General features: G+C 40.4%; 1 protein-coding gene across 1 annotated transcript in view; it reads left to right on the top strand.

Moving 5' to 3' along the window:
* Positions 1-13,697, top strand: part of syk (spleen tyrosine kinase) — a 45,324-nt gene extending 31,627 nt beyond the window's left edge. The window contains 8 exon segments of the mRNA XM_084046457.1: positions 1,067-1,139; positions 1,686-1,762; positions 1,765-1,844; positions 3,941-4,150; positions 5,248-5,437; positions 7,524-7,664; positions 10,201-10,313; positions 12,614-13,697. Coding sequence (XP_083902583.1) covers positions 1,067-1,139; positions 1,686-1,762; positions 1,765-1,844; positions 3,941-4,150; positions 5,248-5,437; positions 7,524-7,664; positions 10,201-10,313; positions 12,614-12,686 — 957 coding nt within the window. The 3' untranslated portion in view covers positions 12,687-13,697.
* Positions 13,698-24,364: the final 10,667 nt, after the last annotated feature.

Here is a 24,364-nt window from a genome sequence, read left to right as displayed (position 1 = left end):
AGCCTGGTCTGCGTTACTAAAGACCCATGTGATCCGGTCTAGACCACGCCTACTGAAAAAAAGAAAGAAAAAAGAATCCTCTTTCCGGATTCTGCCCATCCGGTTTTGCGGTTTTGGTTCCCCAATCCCTATTTAAATGGAATAGAATTTCCCCGTGGATAATACCGACGCTAAATAGTCTCTGGATAGTGCACGCACATTTACATTTAAAAAATAAGCTAAACTATGCCGTATCAAGGGTTTTATTAGGACCTATATTGGGGTGAGACGTTTTACCGGTTCTGCCCATCCGGCCACTTTTTCTTTTTTTTTACTTCCGCTCCCGACCGGATCATATACCCGAAAAGGAATGCTGCCCAGGCTAGTTACAAGTAAACGTCAAAAAAAGTAAAAGTACAAAAGTTTTGGCATCAAAATGTACTTAAAGTACCGAAAGTAAAAGTACTCATTATGCAGAATTTCAGGTTTTCTAATGTATAAAAATATCGTGAAAAATAGCCGATCTACAAGCTCACAATGCGTCGCATCGCGGCGCCATTGTGAGCTTGTAGATCTGCTATTTTCAAATGGCCGAAATGAAGTGGTTAATGTATGTCTTGTATTAATAATCAAAATCTCCAAAGTAACTAAAGTTTACAAATATTGTAGTGAAGTAAATGTACAATTTGCATGTAGTGGAGTAGAAGTAAGAGTACAGATAATTGGAAATATTCAAGTGAAGTTTAGTCTATCTAGTGTTGTGCTGTGGCCAATGTCTTACATTAATAGAATTACATGAATCAATCTTTGAGTTAAAAAACAATGCTAGTGGAATCTGTCTTGAGAGATTATGTTACTTATAATCCAACACTTAATAGGTTCCATTTTCAGACCGCTTCCTCTGACATGTGAAGGTGTTATGTGTTGTTTTGTGTCCTATCTAATATTGTGACACAGAGCTTCCTCTGACATGTGAAGGTGTTATGTGTTGTTTTGTGTCCTATCTAATATTGTGACACAGAGCTTCCTCTGACATGTGAAGGTGTTATGTGCTGTTTTGTGTCCTATCTAATATTGTGACACAGAGCTGGGGCAAACCCACACACAAGTCCCCGAGAGCGTCAACCCGTATGCTATCAGGGTGGCCGGCAAAGGGACAGGTACGTACACACACGCACGCACACACACACACACACACACTCACTGGAGTATTTCCAATGTCAATACTTTACTTCTACTCCACTACATCTCAGAGGCAAATATTGTACTTTTTACTCCACTACAATTATTTAAAACTTTAGTTACTAGTTCAACATATACATTTATTAACCACTTCAGCCCTAATTAACTTTGCCTATTTTCACTATGTTTTAAACTAGTTTTCTTTTTCTTCATTTTATATATGATATACTGTACTTGGACATTTTTGGAATTGTTTTTAATGGAAGAAAAGTTGTAATTTAATATATAATGATTATATATAATATATATATATATATGTTTTTAAATGTAGGAAACGGAAAAAAGGGGATATTTACTCACAACCCATAAACATGTGTCCCGACCCACTGTTTAAACTGTTTAAGTGGTTAATCTGACGGACTCCGTGTGTGTGTGTGTGTGTGTGTTGTGTGTGTGTGTGTGTGTGTGTGTGTGTGTGTGTGTGTGTGTGTGTGTGTGTGTGTGTGTGTGTGTGTGTTGAGCAGAAGCCATGCCCATGGACACAGAGGTGTATGAAAGTCCGTACGCTGACCCTGACGAGTTGAGAAGCGCCAAGGTGAACGTCACCAGATCATCCTGGAGGACGGAGAGCTGGGCTCGGGGAACTTTGGCACCGTGATGCGGGGCGTCTATAAGATGAGGAAGTACGTTAACAATATGGATGTCTGAAATGGCTTTTTTACCCATATTCCGATATTGTCTTTGATTGATTGATTGACTATTTCATTAGACAGAAATGTAAAACAGCAGGAGTACTGTGGTCAAACACTTTGTCTAAAAGGATAACGGCAAAAAAGTCCTTGCAGTCTTGTTTCCATTGGGGTCCTAGGTATTCAATTCATCAACATATAAAATAGCACCAAAACGGTGCGATGGCAGTAAAAGAAGGGGGTGGTGGTCGCCTGTCTAATGGAGAAGTGATAACTCCTCCCCTTTGGCCTCCTGAAAGGTGCATTCTCAGGGCTGTTTTAAGGGAAGCCGATCCACATTTCTTGAGAAATGGGGTCAGGGCATTCCACACCTGGGTGGCAGTGCTGTAGAAGGAGAATTTACCCATGTTTGTGTTGTGGGTGGGTGGTACCAGATCGTTGTTTACGCTCCCTCTAGTATTGTGGCTGTGGGTGTGGCTAACTTTTTGGCTAAGGTATTTAGTCAGAGCGGGTATTGAGGGCATTGAGGGAAATTCACATTGACTCTTTTGGAAGCCAATCCCATTTTTAGTTGTTTAACCCTGTCTTCCACCCTGAGCCATCCTAGGCTAGCAAAATGAGTGGGAGAGAGGTAGGTCATGACTCATGGGCCCCAGGCCGAGAAGTAGTCGAATCAGTTTGTTTTGGGAGGTTTGAAGCTTAGTCTTTAGTGACATTGAGGTGTTGGAGTACCAGGAGGTGCAAGCAACTCTTAATATACGATACTGATATCAACCGATACAGACCAAAAGTCAACTAATTGTCAGGTAACAGCATGACATATATAATGAAATAAAATGGCTATAATATCAATAAAATATCTAATAGATCTAATATAATACAGTGATGTTGTTAGGTTGTCAATGAAGTGAGTCCCAGGACTCGCTGGTGGTCATTTGAATGAGTCTCACTAATCTTAGATTAGATGTTGGCCTATCTGACAGAGCAGAAACATAACTGCCTTGATGCCTATAGCATTAACGAGCGTCAACGAGTGATATTAAAGTTTTATGCTTATCCCCTGAGCAAGCAGGCAGGCTCTATATTAGCTCAATGGTAAAAAAAAATGTCAGCACAAACCAGGTTCAAATCCAGGGTAGAAGAGGAAAGTTACATAGTGCAGCTTTAAGTTCAGTACTTGAGTAAATGCACTCTAGTTACTTTTCCCACGTGCAGTTTAAATCAGGGTTTCTCAAAGTGGGGGCCGTGGCACCCTAGGGTGCCTCAGAATGTTTTGATAATATTTGGAATTCACTTTTGGACATGTACGCCAAATCTCTTTGTCAAAAATAGCCGATCTACAAGCTCACAACGCATCGCGTTGTGAGCTTGTAGATCTGCTATTTTGGACGAATGTTCCACCCAGAGCGGTTAAACGTCAAGTATAGAATTATTTTCAACCTGCCCAAATGGAAATTGATATTCTCTCAAGTTTTCCTTGTGACATACTGCATCTTAGGCGGAAATATTTACATTTGTAAGTACCGTAATATGACATAAATGGACGGTCCTACAAGTACTGCAAAGTAACAATGTAATTCAGGGGTGTGCCCGTGGATGAAAAAGTTATTTACAGGGCTGACCTGAGCCAAAAAAGTTTGAGAACCACAGCTTTAACCCATTGAGACCTGGAACTGTGTCATTTTTAGATTTGAGCTCAAAAGCATTATTTTACACTTTGGGCTATTCAAAAATAGCAGATCTACAAAGCTCATAGCGCGGCACCGAGTGCCGCGCTATGAGCTTGTAGATCTGCTATTTTTGAAAAATCGTGAAAATGTGTGCAAATCTTTGAATATATACATTTTTAAAGCGAACATTTTTTAACTCAAATCTTTGCTTCTGGGGGTCCCTGGAACGAACTATTTTGATGGGGGTCCGCGGCCAAATACATATAATTTTGGGGGTCCTGACATGAATAAGATTGAGCACCACTGATACAGAAACATAGGTTTTTCAGAAAACTGTTTTTTGATTTAGGAGACATGTAGAATCGGCTTCAGGTCTCAATGGGTTAAATGCTCTTGTGGTGGGGGTGTCCTCGGTCACAGGACGGAGAAGACGGTGGCGGTGAAGATCCTGAAGAACAACAACGACGACCCGCGGTGCGGGAGGACATGCTGCGCGGAGGCCGACGTCATGCAGCAGCTGGACAACCCCTACATCGTCAGGATGATCGGGATCTGTGAGGCCGAGAGCCTCATGCTCATCATGGAGCTGGCAGACCTGGGCCCGCTCAACAAGTTCCTGCAGAAGAACAAGTGAGTACTGTCTGTCTTGTCTCTGTCTGTCTGTCTGTCTGTCTGTTCTGTCTGTCTGTCTGTCTGTCTGTCTCTGTCTGTCTGTCTGTCTGTCTGTCTGTCTGTCTGTCTGTCTGTCTGTTCTGTTCTGTCTGTTCTGTCTGTCTGTCTGTCTGTCTGTCTGTCTGTCTGTCTGTCTGTCTGTCTGTCTGTCTGTCTGTCTGTCTGTCTGTCTGTCTGTCTGTCTGTCTGTCTGTCTGTCTGTCTGTCTGTCTGTCTGTTCTGTCTGTTCTGTCTGTCTGTCTGTCTGTCTGGTCTGTCTGTCTGTCTGTCTGTCTGTTCTGTCTGTCTGTCTGTCTGTCTGTCTGTCTGTCTGTCTGTCTGTCTGTCTGTCTGTTCTGTCTGTTCTGTCTGTTCTGTCTGTCTGTCTGTCTGTCTGTTCTGTCTGTCTGTCTGTCTGTCTGTCTGTCTGTCTGTCTGTCTGTTTGTTCTGTCTGTTCTGTCTGTCTGTCTGTCTGTCTGTCTGTCTGTCTGTCTGTCTCTGTCTGTCTGTCTGTCTGTCTGTCTGTCTGTCTGTCTGTCTGTCTGTCTGTCTGTCTGTCTGTCTGTCTGTCTGTCTGTCTGTCTGTCTGTTTGTTCTGTCTGTCTGTCTGTCTGTCTGTCTGTCTGTCTGTCTGTCTGTCTGTCTGTCTGTCTGTTTGTTCTGTCTGTCTGTCTGTCTGTCTGTCTGTCTGTCTGGCTGGCTGGCTGGCTGGCTGGCTGGCTGGCTGTCTGTCTGTCTGTCTGTCTGTCTGTCTGTGTCTCTGTCTCTGTCTGTCTGTCTGTCTGTCTGTCTGTCTGTCTGTCTGTCTGTCTGTCTGTCTGTCTGTCTGTCTGTCTGTCTCGGCTTGACCAAGTGCCGCGCTATGAGCTTGTAGATCTGCTGTTTTTTGAATAGCCAAAGTATAAGATAATGGGTTAAGTGGTTACAACAGAAGCGTTGGGTTTGAATGTGTTAATGGTAGATCCCTTATCAACCTCCTCATTGATCTGTACAGACATCTAACAGTGAAGAACATCACAGAGATGGTTTTAATAGTTAATGGTAGATCCCTAATCCTCCTCATTGATCTGTACAGGCATCTGACGGTGAAGAACATCACAGAGCTGGTGCACCAGGTGTGCATGGGCATGAAGTACCTGGAGGAACACAACTTCGTGCACCGGGACCTGGCGGCCAGGAACGTCCTCCTGGTCACCCAGCACTACGCCAAGATCAGCGACTTTGGCCTGTCCAAGGCCCTGAAGGAGGAGCAGGACTTCTATAAGGTACACAGGAGGGGGTGTGATGTAACTAAATACATTTACTCAAGTTGTACTTACTGTAAGTACACTTTTGAGGATTTTTTACTTTTTAATGGAGTATTTGCAATTTTCAGTACTTTTACTTCTACTCCACTACATCTCAGAGGCAAACATTGTACTTTTACTCCACTACACTTATTTGTCAACTTTAGTTACTTTGTAGATATAAATTATTACATTATAAAACATACATTAACCACTTTAGCTCTGTTTTATACCTAGGCTATTTGCCGAGGTATAAATAGCCGATCTACAAGCTTGTAGATCTGCTTTCAAACATTTTAGTACTATTACTTTTGGTACTTTAAGTATATTTTGATGCCAATACTTTTGTACTTTTACTCAAGTAACATGTTTAACACAGGCCTTAAATATGAGTACTTCTTCATATACTGCACTGAGACACTTTCTTTTTTTCAAGATTTCTTTTGAAAATAGCAGATCTACAAGTTCACAACGCGTGGCATCTCTGAGCCTGTAGATCAGCTATTATCAAATATCCGATGCTCATGTGGGCTGTATCAGTGGTTCTCAACCAGTGGTCCGGGGACCACCAGTGGTCCTTGAAGGGGTTCCCGGTGGTCCCCAGCTAAATGATAGGAGAGTTGGTGACCAAATGGACCCTTATTAGATCTTTAACTCTTGAGAGTGTAAAAATGAAACCAAATGGACCCTTATAGATCTTTAACTCTAGAGAGTGTAAAAATGAAACCAAATGGACCCTTATTAGATCTTTAACTCTTGAGAGCGTAAAATGAAACCAAATGGACCCTTATTAGATCTTTAACTCTTGAGAGTGTAAAAATGAAACCAAATGGACCCTTATTAGATCTTTAACTCTTGAGAGCGTAAAATGAAACCAAATGGACCCTTATTAGATCTTTAACTCTTGAGAGTGTAAAAATGAAACCAAATGGACCCTTATAGATCTTTAACTCTTGAGAGTGTAAAAATGAAACCAAATGGACCCTTATAGATCTTTAACTCTAGAGAGTGTAAAAATGAAACCAAATGGACCCTTATTAGATCTTTAACTCTTGAGAGCGTAAAATGAAACCAAATGGACCCTTATAGATCTTTAACTCTTGAGGGTGTAAAAATGAAACCAAATGGACCCTTATAGATCTTTAACTCTTGAGAGTGTAAAAATGAAACCAAATGGACCCTTATAGATCTTTAACTCTAGAGAGTGTAAAAATGAAACCAAATGGACCCTTATTAGATCTTTAACTCTTGAGAGCGTAAAATGAAACCAAATGGACCCTTATTAGATCTTTAACTCTTGAGAGTGTAAAAATGAAACCAAATGGACCCTTATTAGATCTTTAACTCTTGAGAGTGTAAAAATGAAACCAAATGGACCCTTATAGATCTTTAACTCTTGAGAGTGTAAAAATGAAACCAAATGGACCCTTATAGATCTTTAACTCTAGAGAGTGTAAAAATGAAACCAAATGGACCCTTATTAGATCTTTAACTCTTGAGAGCGTAAAATGAAACCAAATGGACCCTTATAGATCTTTAACTCTTGAGGGTGTAAAAATGAAACCAAATGGACCCTTATAGATCTTTAACTCTTGAGAGTGTAAAAATGAAACCAAATGGACCCTTATAGATCTTTAACTCTAGAGAGTGTAAAAATGAAACCAAATGGACCCTTATTAGATCTTTAACTCTTGAGAGCGTAAAATGAAACCAAATGGACCCTTATTAGATCTTTAACTCTTGAGAGTGTAAAAATGAAACCAAATGGACCCTTATTAGATCTTTAACTCTTGAGAGCGTAAAATGAAACCAAATGGACCCTTATTAGATCTTTAACTCTTGAGAGTGTAAAAATGAAACATCTTTAACTCTTGAGAGCGTAAAATGAAACCAAATGGACCCTTACGGGTCCATTTGGTTTCATTTTACGCTCTCAAGAGTTAAAGGGTTGAAAACCACTGGCCTATACTGTATATTCACTTCTTTTGGGCTTGTGTTCATAGACCTAGCTGCTCATTTCTCTGGTAAAACACAACAACACTGATGTGTGTGCGTTCCGTTCCAGGCGACCCACCATGGCAAGTGGCCCATCAAATGGTACGCTCCAGAGTGCATGAACTTCCTCAAGTTCTCCACCAAGAGTGACGTCTGGAGCTTCGGGGTGCTGATGTGGGAGGCCTACTCCTACGGACAGAAACCATACAAGGTGTGTGTGTGTGTGTGTGTGTGTGTGTGTGTGTGCGTGTGTGTGTGTGTGTGTGTGTGCGCGTGTGTGTGTGTGTGTGTGTGTGTGTGTGTGTGTGTGTGTGTGTGTGTGTGTGTGTGTGTTTTTATGTGTGTGTGTGTCCGTGCGTGGTGTGCGATATTGCATAGCTTCTTTTTCATGTTAAACCCATTAAGACCTGAGGCGATTCTTTAAAAAAAAACTTAATCCTAACAGTTTTTGGAAAAAAATCTAAAAATACATTTTTTTCAAGATTTTTCAAAAATAGCAGATATACAAGCTCATAGCGCGGCACTCGGTGCCGCGCTATGAGCTTGTAGATCTGCTATTTTTGAATAGCCAAAGAAATCTAAAGTGACACAGATGCGTTCCAGGTCTTAACACATTGAGGGCCATTGACGTGTTTCACGCGTTTTACCGCTATGGCGCTGGGTGCCAATGACGTGTTTGACGTGTTTTTGGAAAAAATTGAAAAAAAAAAATTTGCTCCATTCACTTCTTGTTTAACTTATTACTGAAAAAGGGCTGTATCTCGGCTCCTGAGCACTTTTTATTTACTATGTATTTTTGGCTGGCACAGTTCGCAATTATTTTTTTATTTCATTGGCACTGAATAAGTTAATGGGTTAAAGCAAAGGTCTGATTTCATGGTAAGAACACACACAGCCTTCTGCCAGGCCGTAAAGTACTGTCCATTTGGCTATTAGAGGCTGTGAAACGTGGATGAATAACACCTTAAATAATATCTGTTTACTAACAACATTATGTACAAATTCACTCACGCACACACAGATGTTTTGACTATGACATAAGAGTCTCATTAAAGCAGGGGTCTTCCACATTGTTCAGGCCAAGGACCCCTTAGCTGAGAGAGAGATGAAGCAGGGACCGCCCCACCACTACATATTGTATAAAAATGTTTTGCATTTTTTTTCATAGATTTCATAGCTAGCTTCGTAGAGTTGAATCAAATACCACAGAAGTAAAAAAGGCGACACTCCAAAATAAAGGATGCAAGACTGGCTCAGATACACATTGTCATTTATTGGGCCTCAGCCTTCCTCAGAGCACATTTAAAACGTTTGCTGGTATTTGATTCAAGTTATATTTGTCTTCAGAGGTTCAGTATGTGTTCTGATCCTGTTAAGTGTGCTCTTTTTAAAGCATTTTGCACTCCCATGTATACAGCCTTCTTGTGGTGCTCATACAAGAAGGGTAGTAGCCTATGCGGAGGCTTAAGGTGGCATACAATGATGCCCTGAGGATTCTACTTAAGGTCCCTAGATGGCATAGTGCCAGTCACCTATTTGTGACCTATGGTATCCACACCTGTGAGGCTATCTTAAGACACTCCATGTATGGTTTCATGTCCCGCCTGGATGAGTCCCGGAACAGTATTATTGAGGATAATAGTCAATCCTGGGAAGAGCTGTCTCCGGTACTCATCCAGGCTGCGTAAACACTGGAGAGCCCGCCTCTATGTGTGATTTTTATGTCCTTGTATGGTATGGTTGTGTTTTATGTGCTGTTTTTATTGATTTTATTTTAGTCTATTGTATTTGTAAGCCGTTCTTTTATATGCTCTATGGCATTGGTTCTCAAAGTGGGGTCCGGGGACCCCCAGGGGTACTTGAGGGGGTTCCAGGGGGTCCCCAGCTAAATGATGGATAGGAACCAAATGGACCCTTATGGGTCTGTAACTCTGAGACGGGTCCATTTGGTTCCATTTGTACACTCTCAGAGTTAAATTTTTTACAATATGAATTGGGGTCCCAGAGGTATAAATGCCATTAAATGGGGGTCCGTAGCCCTAATGCATGTCAAACTGGGGGGTCCTTGAAATTAAAATGGTTGAGAATCACTGTTAGAGCCGTAAAAATCTTCTCTTATGGGGGTCCCTGGCTTATCTTTTCAAATGGGGGTCCGCGGGCTAATAAGTGTCAATTTGGGGGTCCTTGACATGAAAAAGTTTGAGAACCACTGCTCTATGGACCCCCTGAGTGTCTGGAATAAAGTTTGATATGAATTGAAATATAGCTGAGCACCCACTGCCTAAACAGACTGTTTATTTTCATCTTCGTAGACAAACTATCATCCGTGTATTCTCAGACATTTAAAACTCAGGACTTAGTAAACGTGACCGGAGGCTCTGTACGTAGTTTGCTCTTTTTCACTCTACACCAAAACCTCTTTTCCTAAAATAGCAGATCTACAAGCACCGCGACGTGGTGTGAGATCTGCTATTTTCGGCTAATGTTCCCCTCAGGATAGAGATGCTAGGGTTCAAGTGGTTAATGTAAATACAAGTTCTTATCACCCCCCCGTAGTAACTCTGAGGACCTCCTAGGGGTCCCAGACCCCCTGTTGAAGACCCCTGTATTAAGGACATTGTGTGTGTGTGTGTGTGTGTGTGTGTGTGTGTGTGTGTGTGTGTGTGTGTGTGTGTGTGTGTGTGTGTGTGTGTGTGTGTGTGTGTGTGTGTGTGTGTGTGTGTGTGTGTGTGTGTGTGTGTCGACAGGGCAAGAAGGGCACAGAGGTGATGGAGATGATCGAACACGGCGGGCGCTTGGACCCCCCGAACAACTGTCCTCTGGAGATGTACGAACTGATGAAGAACTGCTGGACATACAGGTGAGGGACGCAACAACAATGTCTATTTATTAAAAAATATTCTTTTTTTTAAATTGTAATTTTAAAAAAAGTGCAAAAATTGCAGATCTACAAGTTTGCAATGTGTCACGCTGTGACCTTGTAGATCTCCTATTTTCACCCTCTGAGTTAGGATTACAAGTAGGATTGTAGTTACATAGCAGACGTTCTTATCTAGACGGACGCACAATAGAGCAGTGGTTCTCAAACCTTTTCATGTCAAGGACCCCCAAATTGACACTTATTAGCCCGCGGACCCCCATTTGAATAGATATGCCAGGGACCCCCCATAAGAGAAGATTTTTACGGCTCTATAGCAGTGATTCTCAACCATTTTAATTTCAAGGACCCCCCAGTTTGACATGCATTAGGGCTGCGGACCCCCATTTAATGGCATTTCTATCTCTGGGACCCCAATTCATATTGTAAAATCAATGTTAATCTAACTCTGAGAGTGTACAAATGGAACCAAATGGACCCGTTAGGGTCCATTTGGTTCCATTTGTACACTCTCAGAGTTACAGACCCATAAGGGTCCATTTGGTTCCTGTCCATCATTTAGCTGGGTACCCCCTGGAACCCCCTCAAGTACCCCTGGGGGTCCCCGGACCCCACTTTGAGAACCAACGCAATAGAGTACAGAAGTCCTGACGTCACTCGTTCATCCTCTGGGTCGTAGAAGTCATGTCTCTATGGAGAATAACATTGGGTCATCTTAGAATCGTCTCATATAAGGATTGTGGTCCAAAAATAAACAAACTCTTTCGGCGACATTGTCAGGGAGGAGGTTCTGTATCGTTTATGATAGTCAGTCACTTATATTTGATACAGTCTGTTTCTGGAGAAAATGTAACTAATTCGGTGGAAATAACATTATCGTTTTCTCACCGTCAGTTGATGCTTCATATCCATAAGAGTCAAACCGCCGCGGGGTCGTTTGTTTATTTTTGGAACACATTTCTTATTTGACGCGATATTAAACACGTCTATGGGGATTCAGAACGGGGGGGGGGGGGACCGTGAACCAGGTAGGATGTGTAAATTACGTAAGACTTCGGTGCTCTATAAGTACGGTAAATAATCACGTACGCAGAGGTTGCCTGTTACAACATGAGGCGCAGTTTACGGAGCTAGTTCAGGCCAGGCAACTCAAGGGATTGGGCCAACCGATCAGGACAGGTGACTAGTCCCATGCACTCTTCTCCTGGTCGGTGGGTTATAAGTACTGCTCTGCCTACCTGTTCTTTCTGGTTGCGTTGTCCCGCAGTGCTGACGTGCCGACGCTGCTGCTGCGATCCTGCTGTAGGCTATCTGCTGCCTTCGCTTGGCTGCGTATGCTGCTACCATGAATAGTCTCATCCCACCGCCTCCCCGGCATCCACCTGTAGGTTCTGTTTCTAGATCCCCATGGGGGTCTTTATTCACTCCCTGTAAATGCTATTTGGCATGTAACATTTATTAAAATGTTATTTTACAGGGAGTGAATGGATTCAGAGGCCTGACGCCAAACTATGCTTCTTTATGCTTCCTATATCTATGCTTAAAGGGCAAGACCACTGTGGTAGAGGTTTGGGTTGTGTGGTTACCTTGCCATGATGTAACTCCAAAGGCGGGCAAGAAATAAAAAATAATTGCTCCATTGATTAGAAATTGATAATTCAAAATATGCTCCTGATTGACTTACATTGTACGGTAAAACTGCTCTCAAAGTCACTGTTTTAGCACAAAAACGAACGCAAACAAAGTTGATTCAGACAATATAGAACATCACCAAACCCAGTACTGTTTTTTTTTTTAAATAAAAATGTCAACTTCCTGTTGATTTTGCCATTTTTAATAAGTAGAAAACCCGGACTGGATCGGCGGATCCGGATCCAGATCTTCAAATACTAAAATCAACAGGAAGTTGACATTTTTATAAAAAAAAAAAACAGTACTGGGTTTGGTGATGCTCTATATTTTCTGAATCAGCTATGTTTGTGTTGGTTTGCGGGCTAAAAGAGTGACTTTGAGAGCTGTTTTACCGTACAATGTAAGTCAATGAGGAGCTTATTTTGAATTATCAATTTCTAATCTATGGAGCATTTTTTTTTAATTTCTTGCCCACCTTTGGAGTTACATCATGGCAAGGTAAATACACAACCCAAACCTCTACCAAAGTGGTCTTACCCTTTAAGCTTGCTCAATAAATATATATTCTAATCCAATCCAAGAGTTGTCTGACTGAAATTCACCTCATGAAGGAACGGGCACTAATTGTAAACACGTTTGTCTTATTCCAGCTCAGAGGAGCGGCCGTCCTTTGCCGTGGTGGAGCCCAGACTGCGGGAGTATTACTACGATACGTACAATTAAGACCCCCCGTGTTCACACTTCGTTAACGACGAAGCATAAATCAGGCTTCAGCCTCTTCCTTCCTTCCAACATTCAAAACTTATCAAACTATGCAACGACTTGAGAGGCGGGCCGTGCACTATGCTTAGTACTGGAATGTAGACGCGCATGAAAAGGTGCTGTTTTTTGGGGTTAAAGTAAGTGTTAAATGTAGGTAATCACTGCTAATAGAGTGTTCGTTCAGGAACAGGAGTCTCCACGTCTCCTGCTCCAGTTTTTAACTCTTAAAACTGCCAGGGTTTTTCAAAAATAGTACTCAAAAACTGCCAGCAGTTTACATGGTAAAACTGTTATTTATTTCTCCGTTTATTGTTTAACATTGAAGTGAATGGAGCAGCAACTTTTTGGAAAATGTTGTCTTTATCTCCTGGTTCTTTGTGAAGAACGGAAAAATGGAAAGAACAAAAAAATAAATAATAATTTTAGAATTTCTTTTATTTAGTTTTTGATTAAAAAACAAACGTTTATAAACGTTCTTGGCAGAGACAGAGAGTTAAACAAAACATGCATTTTTATAACCTGACTCAGATGGAAGAAGCTTGCTTCACACACTTGTTTCACAGCCTAACTTCCATCTGCTCCTCATTGACTTACATTGTACGGTGAAACAGCTCTCAAAGTCACTCTTTTAGCATGTAAACGAACCCAAGTTGATTCAGCCAATATAGAACTAGGGATGTCCGATATTATCGGCCTCCCGATATTATCGGCCGATATTAGCATAAAAATTGATATCGGGAAAATATCGGTATCGTTTTTTGAAAAAAAAAAAGTTTTTTTTTTTTTTTTTTTTTGCTTTATAAATAAGTTACAGGAGTTCTTACTGTATATGGTGTGTGTGATATGAAATTTGAGCTTACCCGAATCACAATAATCCCCGCATATATCGGTATCGGTTGATATCGGTATCGGTAATTAAGAGTTGGACAATATCGGTATATCGGTTATCGGTAAAAAAGCCAATATCGGACAACCCTATATAGAACATCACCAAACCCACTACTGTTTTTTTTTTTTATAAAAATGTCAACTTCCTGCTGATTTTGCTATTTGAATATCCGGATCCGTGGATCCAGTCCAGGTTTCCTTCTTAATAAAAATAGCAAAATCAACAGGAAGTTAACATTTTTATTAAAAAAAAAAACAGTAGTGGGTTTGTGTGATGTTCTATATTGTCTGGATCAACTTTGATTACGTTTGTTTACGTGCTAAAAGAGTGACTTTGAGAGCTGTTTCAGCGTACAATGTAAGTCAATGTGGAGCATATTTAAAACTATCAATTTCTAATTAATGGAGTAATTATGTTTAATTTCTTGTCCACCTTTGGAGTTACATCATGGCAAGGTAACTACACAACCCAAACCTCTACCACAGTGGTCTGGCCCTTTAAACAAGTTGGAAGTGATGACACAAATAAATGAGCAGACACAATTGGTACAGGAACACAGGAACATTGATGATTGGCTGAGAATGGCGACCTGCCTGGAAAATATTGTATGTTTAATAAAGTTGTTACTGAACAAACCCTCTATAGCAATGCTTACTGAATCAGAACGTAGAGCTTTATCTTTAAAAACCAAAAACTTTTAACCCTAAAATGTCATTAACAGCACCTTTTAATTGTTGAATAACAGAAATATACGAATAAGGAAATTATTGTTTGAATGCAACCTTCTATGCATTAAAGCTCCACTATGTAACCTATTTTTAACCCATTAAGACCTGAGACCGATTCTACAAAATGTCTGTTTTTAGAATGTCTTCTAAAAACTTTTTTTTTTTTTTTTTTTTAAGAAAACGTATGTTTCTATATCAGTGGTTCTCAAACTTTTTCACGTCAAGGACCCCAAAATGTATATGTATTTGGCCAAGGACCCCCATCTCAAAATATTTTGTTCCAGGGACCCCCCAGAAGCAAAGATTTCAGTTACAAATGTCTGCTTGAAAAAAAATATATTCAAAGATTTGCACACATTTTTACGATTTCTCAAAAATAGCAGATATACAAGCTCATAGCGCGGCACTCGGTGCCGCGCTATGAGCTTGTAGATCTGATATTTTTGAATAGCCCAAAGTGTAAAATAATGCTTTTTTTTATCTCAAATCAAAAAGTGACACAGATGCGTTCCAGGTCTTAATGGTTTGATACAATATAACTTATATAATTGGTTGTATTTGGTCTCCCTGCTCTTCTATTGAGACATTTAGATGGTGTCAAAGGTCACGTCTCATCTAGTGACTAGACACGGATCTTGACCTGATGGTCAAGATTACATTTCTCCCCTGAGCAAGCAGTCAGGCTCTATTAGCTCAATGGTAAAAATGTCAGCACTTGTGCAGGAAACCCGGGTTCAAATCCCGGGGTAGAAGAGCAAAGTTCCATAGTGCAGCTTTAATTGTAACCACGGACCACTATCTCATGTTTTAGTCTTTTTTATGTTGGTTTCTTACTTGTATTTAATATCTTTTTTTATTCACTGTAAGTAAGAGGAAATATTATATATATATATATGTGTGTGTGGCGTGTAAGATAAGTTCTGCATGAGGTATGATTCTATTGGTTATCAATCTATAATAATATGGATTTGTATTGATACAAACAGCTGATTTACATGTGACATTTTTGATACTCAAACATGCTTAATTATGCAATTTTTCTAAAGAGTAAATTCTTCACGATGCATCTGGATCCTAACGGTGAAAACGTATGATCTGGGAAGTTGGACTTTTTTAACTTTTCTATTTTGTTTTGTTTGATTTTGTGTCGTTTTGTATTTATTTTATTTTTTTTGGTCGATTTTGTGAGCTAGTCGTTGTTGCTATATTTAGCACGGGATCATTGTCACTCCACAGAGTATGACTTAAGCATAACTCACTGCATAGCACACATCCTCTGGTACGCAGTGGTGGAAGACGTACCGAAATGTTTTACTTAAGTAAAAGTATCAATACCGCAATCTAGAAGTACTCCGTTATAAGTAAAAGTCCCGGTATTTAAAATTGACTTGAGTAAAAGTACAAAAGTATTGTTATCAAAATATACTAACAAAAGTAAAAGTACTCATTATGCAGAATGTCCCATTGCACAAGTTCGATATGTATACAAATCTTTTGAAAATAGCCGATCGACAAGCTCACAACGCGTCGCATCGCGACGCGTTGTGAGCTTGTAGATCTGCTATTTTTTAAATAGCCAAAGTATATATAAGGCTAAAGTGGTTGATGTATGTTTAGTAATAACAATCAAAATCTACAAAGTAACTAGTAAGTAAAGTTTTCAAAAGATTGTAGTGGAGTCAAGGTAATTTGACTCTGAGATGTAGTGGAGTAGAAGTAAAAGTATTGGAAATTGCTCAAGTTAAGTACAAATACCTCAAAATTGTACTTAAGTGCAGTACTTGAGTAAATGTACTTAGTTACTTTCCACCACTGCTCGTACCTATGTATCAAAGGTGTGTAGCCTTTATGCTAATTCACGTTTGTGATCACAAATCCACACTCGTTTTTTTCTTACATTTGTCCACGGTGTCCACATGAGAAATGAAAAACGCAGCGATTATATAATATATATAAAGTGTCAACTGTGAAATAATTACCTCTCAATTCAGGTATTTATTTTGTTTTATTCAGAAAGGGGCGTGTCCATTATTGCATCACCTTTTGTATACACAAAGACAGTTTTATACATCCATACATGACCTGTAAAAAAACATCACATGTTGTTACCATGACAACAGACCTTATCCAACAGTATCCATGTTGTTACCATGACAGCAGACCTTATCCAACAGTATCCATGTTGTTACCATGACAACAGACCTTATCCAACAGTATCCATGTTGTCACCATGACAGCAGACCTTATCCAACAGTATACATGTTGTTACCATGACAACAAACCTTATCCAACAGTATACATGTTGTTACCATGACAACAAACCTTATCCAACAGTATCCATGTTGTTACCATGACAACAGACCTTATCCAACAGTATCCATGTTGTCACCATGACAACAGACCTTATCCAACCGTATCCATGTTGTCACCATGACAACAGACCATATCCAGACGTATCCATGGCAACACATTTGGACTGTTGATGCGTAGCATGACTTATAAATAAAGCATGTCTGCAACGTACTATTCCCTGTGTCTGTGTTTGTAAAATAAAGACTTTGACCCATTAAGACCAGGAGGGGAAGGCATCTGTGTCATTTTAAGATGTCTTTGGCTATTCAAAATTTTTGAATATACTTTTTTCAAAGCGAGCATGTTTAACTCTTCTGGGGGGATTCTACAAATGTCTTCTAAATCCTAACAGTTTTTTGAAAGAACATTACGTTACTATAATATCAGTGGTTCTCAAACTTTTTTCATGTCAAGGACCCCCAAAATGATATGTATTTGGCCACGGACCCCCATCTCAAAATATGTTGTTCCAGGGACCACACTGCATTATTATCAGTATTGTCAATATTAGGGCTGCAACTATCCATTATTTTATTTACAATTATTCTATGGATTACTGATCTGCTATTTTTGATCAAAACTTAAAGTGTATTTTTTGTATCTTTTTTAAAAATATATCAACAAATCGACCTGTAAATAAATCTTAATAGATTTTGTATGACAGAGACGATATGTACAAGAGGGACAGGAAGATGATTTTGCGTTGTCCTATGATGTGTTACTGTCCCTCTCTGTTGTCCTATCTGCATGGTCTGCTGCTCTGTCCGTCCCAGTCCTTCCCTTTTGCTCCTCTGTCCTCGTCCAATGTGTCCTTCATGTCCCCTCCATCCTCCTGCTCAATGTCAGAGAGACAGACAGACAGACAGACAGACAGACAGGCAGGAAGACAGACAGACAGGATGTATTTAGTAATGGCCACCGTTCATTAAATGCAGTTTCTGCCTTTTAATGTCAACATTACTTTCATGCAAGCAGCACATCCCTGAGGTAGTACACACACACACACACACACACACACACACACACACACACACACACACACACACACACACACACACACACACACACACACACACTCACGCCTAGTATCCAAACCACCGTTTGGGTGGCCTATCACAAACAGTGATAGGGCGACCACCTCATTTGGTAGCATGGGGCCTTAACTGTCTGCTGTTTGCCCATGCAAGTCACTGTTCTGGTGAGGGCTTAGTCTTTGGAGAGGCCCCAGTGATCATGATTCCTGTTGTTATTTCTCTCCTCAAAACCTTGGCTCACTTTAGCTGAGTCAGACTTTCACCTAGATCATACATGGGCAACTGTCGGCCCCGGGGCCACATGCGGCCCCCACCTTCACTTAATGCGGCCTGCAGGTTAATATCAGAATAGTGACATATTATTGTTTTCAGCTGTTATGATTCCTAACATGCAAACATGACCCGCTTTAATTACTTCAGTCTATGGCTTCGTCCACACGTACACGGGTATTTTCATAAACGTAGATATTTCGTTTTCGTTTTTGAAAACCTCCGCGTCTACACGGCCCTGTTTAAAAAAATCTCTCTGTCCACACGACAACGGCTAAGTCAGTCACGACCCATGCAAAAACTCCGTTTACCGTGTCCACACGGGAACACATAGCCGGAGTTTTTAAAAATCTACACTGTGGCAGGAGTTTTCCAAAAGATGCGTTTACATGGAGCAAAAACGCGTTTGCGTGTGGACGAACCCCCCAAAACGCATATAAAAAGCTACGTTTATGAAAATACCCGTGTACGTGTGGACGAAGCCTATATTAGTAGCTTAATGACTAGTATTAACATTCTATTGTCTTTTTTTTTTTTTTATAACTTTGTGTTTATTGAGGATACTTCAAACAGTTACATTTATCAATTTTTCCAATGAAATAAAACAAAACAAATCATAGAACAGACATTTACAAGAACTTAGGCAAAAAAAACAAAACAAAAAAAAACAGAAAATATATTTACCTATTACCTTTTTAGACCTTTGTGGGGGTGCACATTAACCTCATTTTCTTACGTCATCACATCCCTTCCCTTAAGATTATGTATATTATCCATTTTTCCCATCTTTTTTCATAGAGATCTTCCCTTATTTTCAGTTTGAATGTCAATTTTTCGATGTCCTGAATATTGTCCACTATATTTCTCCACTGTGTATAGTCCGGTGCGTCAGTCTTGAGCCAGTTCCTGGTGATAGCCTTTTTCCCAGCCGCTAGGAGGGTTTTGGCTAGATAACAGTCTCCTGGATGTACAATTCCCTCCATATGACCCAAATACATTACAAGACAAGAATGGGGAATTTCATAGCCTAAAACCTCACATATTGTTGAGTGCAGAGTTTCCCAAAAAGGCTGGATTTTCGTACAGCTCCAGAAGACGTGTGTATGATTGGAGTCAGAGTTTCCGCAGTTTCTCCAGCATAGCTGTTGATTCTTAATTTGTTTGCTTTTAATCTGGGGTGTGATAAAATACCGGATTTGGTTCTTCCATATGAATTCCCTCCATCCCTTTGACTGCGTTGTTGTCTGATGCATTTCCCACATACCATACCATGCCTCCTCCGAAATCTCCTCACCCAATTCTTTTTCCCATTTACTCTTAACATATATTGTTGAGCATTTTTTGGATTCCATCAAGCATGAGTATACTTTAGATATAGTCCTGGGTACAACTTCACCATATGCCCGTATAAAGAGTTTTATTAAGGGATGGATTTCATCCTCGGCTGTTTTAATTTTCTTGTTATAATAGTCTCTTATTTGTAAGTATCTAAATAAATCCTGATTTGCCAAATTGTATGTGTTTTTTAATTCCTCAAAACTTATCATTTCATTTTTCTTAATCAACAGGCACATGGTTGTCACACCCAGTTCCGTCCACTGTCTAAACCTCAGGTCCAGTAGCCCTGGCTTAAATGCTCCATCGTATGCAACCCATTTCAACAGGCCCAGTTCCTTTCCCAGTTTCAATTGTTTTACAATGGAGTACCATGTATTTAAAGTGTAGCTTGTTATTGGGTCTAATTCTATCGCACTCCTTACCCCTGCCGGAACCTCCTTTTCTCCAATACAAGTTTGAATCGGGAATGCAAACCCAGGTGTCTCAATTTCCTTCCACCGAGCTGTGTAGTCTGCACTACACCAGTAAATAAGTGGGCGCATTTGTGCTGCATGGTAATATTCTCTTAAATTTGGGAGAGCCATCCCTCCTTTATCTTTGGGCAACTGTAATGTACTGAATCTTATTCTAGGTCTTTTTCCTTCCCAAATAAATCTTGATATAAGTTTGTCCCATTTCGTAAACTGAGTAAGTGGAACCGGCACAGGTAAGGACTGAAACAGATACAACAGGCGTGGCAAGATATTCATTTTTACCGCATCTATCCTATCACTAAGCCCCATCGGATAAGTAGTCCATCTTTCTATGTCTGTCTTTATATTATTGTTAATTTCCTCGTAGTTACTTTTGTATAATTTTGATAGATTTTTAGTGATATTTATGCCTAAATATTTAATTGTTTTTGCTCCCCAATTTAGGTCCATGTCCTTGAGTTTCTGGTCTGGTGTGCAGTTAAGCATGAGAATCTGAGTTTTGGTTTTGTTCAATTTATAGCCTGAGTATAAGCTGAACTGATCCAGGGTCTGTATAAGATGTTCAAATGAAGACACTGGATTTTTTAAATAGACCATTACATCATCGGCAAATAGGCTTATGACATGTTTTTGGTTATTAATTTCTATCCCCTGTATTGCTTCCTTCTGCCTAATCATCTGTGCCAGTGGCTCGATGAAAATCGCGAACAGCGAAGGTGAAAGATTACAACCCTGCCGACAACCTTGTTCTAATTCAAATCTATCTGTCAGTGAGCCATTTATTTTTATTCTGGCCGTAGGCTTGGTATAGATTGATTTAATACATTGAATCGCCTTTTCTTGAAACCCAAATTTCTCTAATGTTAGGAACAGGAACCTCCATGAAACCTTATCAAAAGCAGAAGCTGCATCCAGGCTAACCACTGCTGCTGGTGTCTTGTTTTTATTTATTTTGTGCATAATGTGTAGCGTTCTTCTAATGTTGTCTTGTGTTTGCCTGCCTGTTACAAAGCCAGTCTGATCTTCGTCTATCAACTCTGGTATAATTGACTGAAGCCTGTCAGACAGAATTGAAGTATGAATTTTATAATATATATAATCAACATTCAGCATCGAGATTGGTCTGTAATTCTGACAGTAATTCCTGTCCTTGTGAGGTTTCGATAAAAGGGTAATTACAGCTTCCTTCCAGGAGGGGGGAGTAGAGTCATTCTGTTTAACCCAATTGCAAGTGGAATGTAATAATGGAGCCAGTTCTTTGACAATTATTTTATAGAATTCACTAGGGAACCCATCTGTTCCAGGGGCCTTAGCTGCTTTAGCATTTCCAATGGCTTTGGTTATTTCATCTATAGTTATTTCCCTTGTCATTACCTTGTTTTGTTTTTTGCCAATGTTGGGTAAATCCAAACTATCTAGGAATGCTCTAGTATCATCTTCGCTGGAGGTGGGTGTTTGAGTGTACAATTCTTTATAGTAATCCTTAAATATATCTTCTATCTCTCTTGGTTTGTATTTTAATTGGTTTGATTTGGGGTCATATAATTTATGAACTGTTATATCTGCCTGTTGTTTCCTTAGGCGTCTTGCCAACAGCTTCGCCGCCTTAGGACCTGTTTCATAATAGTTTTGTTTTAAGTATCTTGTTTTCATCTCAACCTCCTGCTGTAACAGGTCTCCAATCTTTTTCCTCACCTCTGACATTTGTTTATGAATTCTATTCTCGGTCTTTGATTTATGTTTTTGTTCCAAAATGTTCAATTCCCCTACTAATTGTTTATATTTTGCTATTCTTTCCTTTTTTATTCCACTTGAAATTGCAATTAGTTTTCCCCTTAGGACAGATTTCAAACAATCCCATAAAATTGCTGGATTAGTTTCATCGTTAGTATTTTCAATTAAATAATTTTCGATATCTTTTTTGATTTGTTCTACTACTTGGGTATTATTTAGTAGCCCTGCGTTCAATCTCCATAACGTATTTCTCTTTCTGTCTGACAAACAAACCCTCAATACTGCACTGTGATCAGACACATCAGTTACTCCAATATAACAGTCTTGAATTAGTTCCCTGTTTTCTTTCTGCGTGTAGAAGTAATCTAATCTGCTATATACAGAATGGGTTTGTGAGTAGTGGCTATAGTCTCTCTGCAGGGGATGAAAGTCCCTCCAAACATCTATAAAACCCATTTCTTCCCATGTATGCTTCACTAATTTTGATATAGGTTTTTTACTTCTATTAAGGCTGGTTGTATCTAAGTTGTAGTCCATAATAACATTCTGGTCTCCCGCACACCAGAAAATTCCTTCTGCTTCCAGTGCTATAGTATCAAATAATAATTTGAAAAATTGCTTGTCGCTTTCCGGTGGTGCATATATATTTACCAGTGTTACTTTTGACTCATCAATCGTTCCTTTGACAATAATGTATCTTCCCTCCTTGTCTCTTATTTCTTTTTGAAATTCAAATTTAACTTGGTTGGAGATTAAAATTGCAACCCCCCTTTTACGTGTGTTAGTATGTGAACTATAATAAGCATGCTTATATCCAAATTTCTTCAATTTTTCATGCTCTGATCGTGACAGATGAGTTTCTTGCAAAAAATGTATCTGTGTCTTTTCTTTCCTAATTTTAGTCATCACTTTAGCTCTTTTGATTGGGTTTCCCAGACCATTCACATTCAAAGACATAAGTCTAATCTCTTGCTTCGTATTCATGTATGGTTATATAAAATTGGAATGTACAATTGGTTATAGCGTTTCCCCCCTAGGTTAATACTGCGGTCACATACAAAGGTAACAGTGATCAAACATGTAAAGTGCAAAAACATAAAATAGTATCCTTCAGTTATATCTTGAAATAAACACAAAAACAACAACAACAAAAACACCTTGGACTTCCAAAAGGAGATGTCAACCTCCCTCGCCTCCCGTTGACCTCCTTCCATTTTTGTGGGGGAAAACCCTACATTAAAGAGGGGCCCCCATCCAGTATCGATTACCCCAAAAGGAAAACCCATACTAGGTTGAAAAGCTGTTCCGCTTCCCTTCAAACCAACCAAAAATCTTTTAAATATATTTCCCAGTGACAGATATAATAACAAATTATTTAAACAAATTCCAATCCCAAATACCTCCTTTTTGCTCGATTGCCTGTGCACCCACGCTTCTTATAAATGAGTCATCCCCCATCCCCCCCCCCCCCCCCCCCCCCCTTTCCACTTATATCTACACACACACACACACACACACACACACACACACACACCCTCCCACCCACCCACACACACACATCCCCCCTCTCCCTCTTAACGTTTCTCCTTCTGGCTTCAAGTTCTCTCTCTCCTCTCCCCCCCTTCTGTTTCTCCTCTCCATACATTCCTCAAATTCTTCCCCTCAGCTGTCCCCCTGCTCCAAGCACCCACTTGCACACGCCCACACACACACACACACACACACACACACACACACACACACACACCCACCCCCCGTCCCCATGCACACATCTAAACAGGGAATGTACATGTTTAACACCCTTTGTTAACACTAAATAACCCCATTTGTCCCCCTTTTTCATTAATTAAACTCACGTCATTGGATTACTTGTCTGATAGAAAGTGAGTTAACATATTTCTGCAGCCTTCCTCTTGCGCGCCGGCCCGTCTCCGTGACTCGATTCCTTCTTCTATCAACTCTTATCCAAGAGGCGAGTTTGGCCGCTTGTAGATTTTCAATAAGAGTGGTTCTTCTTTCCTCTCCCGCATCTCCGCCGCCTCCGCCTCCATCCGTCTCGTCCTCGCCGCCGCTCCCCTCGCCGCTCTCCACGCCGTTCACCACGCCGCTCTCCACGCCGTTCACCACGCCGTTCTCCACGCCGCTCGCCGCGCCGTTCTCCACGCCGCTCGCCGCGCCGTCCCCCACTCCGTCCTCTGCGTCCTGGTTCCCCACTCCTCTCTTACGCATGTCCTTGGCTGCATCCTCGGCGTTGTAATAGATAACTTTCCCAGTGTCCCAGTGGATATGCAGCTTGTCGAAGGGTGTATTGAAGCCAATACCCTTTTCTTTTAATGTACTCTTAATTTTTGCAAAGGATTTTCTTATTTGCATAACCCTGTCAGAGTAGTCATGGTCAAAGTAGATTCTTGTTTCGCCAAATTTCACTACTTTCTTTCCCCAAGCTGTTTTCAGAACCTTCTCCTTCACATCGAATTGCTGGAAGTTGATGATTATTGATCTCGGTGGCTTATCTGGGCTACGTTTCGGTGCCAACGCCCGGTGGGCGCGCTGTATTGACAAATCAACGTCAATTGCAACTCCTGTTTTAGCCATTCGGCCATGAATTGTGCCATCGATTCACTTCCCGATTCAGCTTCTTCTGCCATATCATAAATTCTCATATTATTTCGTCTTTGTCTACTTTCTAAATCGTCTATTTTAATTATCATCTTATTTCTTTTTTCCAGCAACTCCTGTAGTGTTTGGTTTACTGCTGTGCTCCACAGTTCCACTTCTTCTGTGCGTTCCAACGCGGCCTCCATTGTAGTCTTCTGCTCGT

This window comes from Gymnoscopelus microlampas (genome assembly GCF_963454915.1).
Source record: "Gymnoscopelus microlampas genome assembly, chromosome: 21".
NCBI classification, from domain to species: Eukaryota; Metazoa; Chordata; class Actinopteri; order Myctophiformes; family Myctophidae; genus Gymnoscopelus; species Gymnoscopelus microlampas.
The sequence above is the reverse complement of the archived record's forward strand: the minus strand, read 5'-3'. Positions and strand labels throughout refer to the sequence as shown.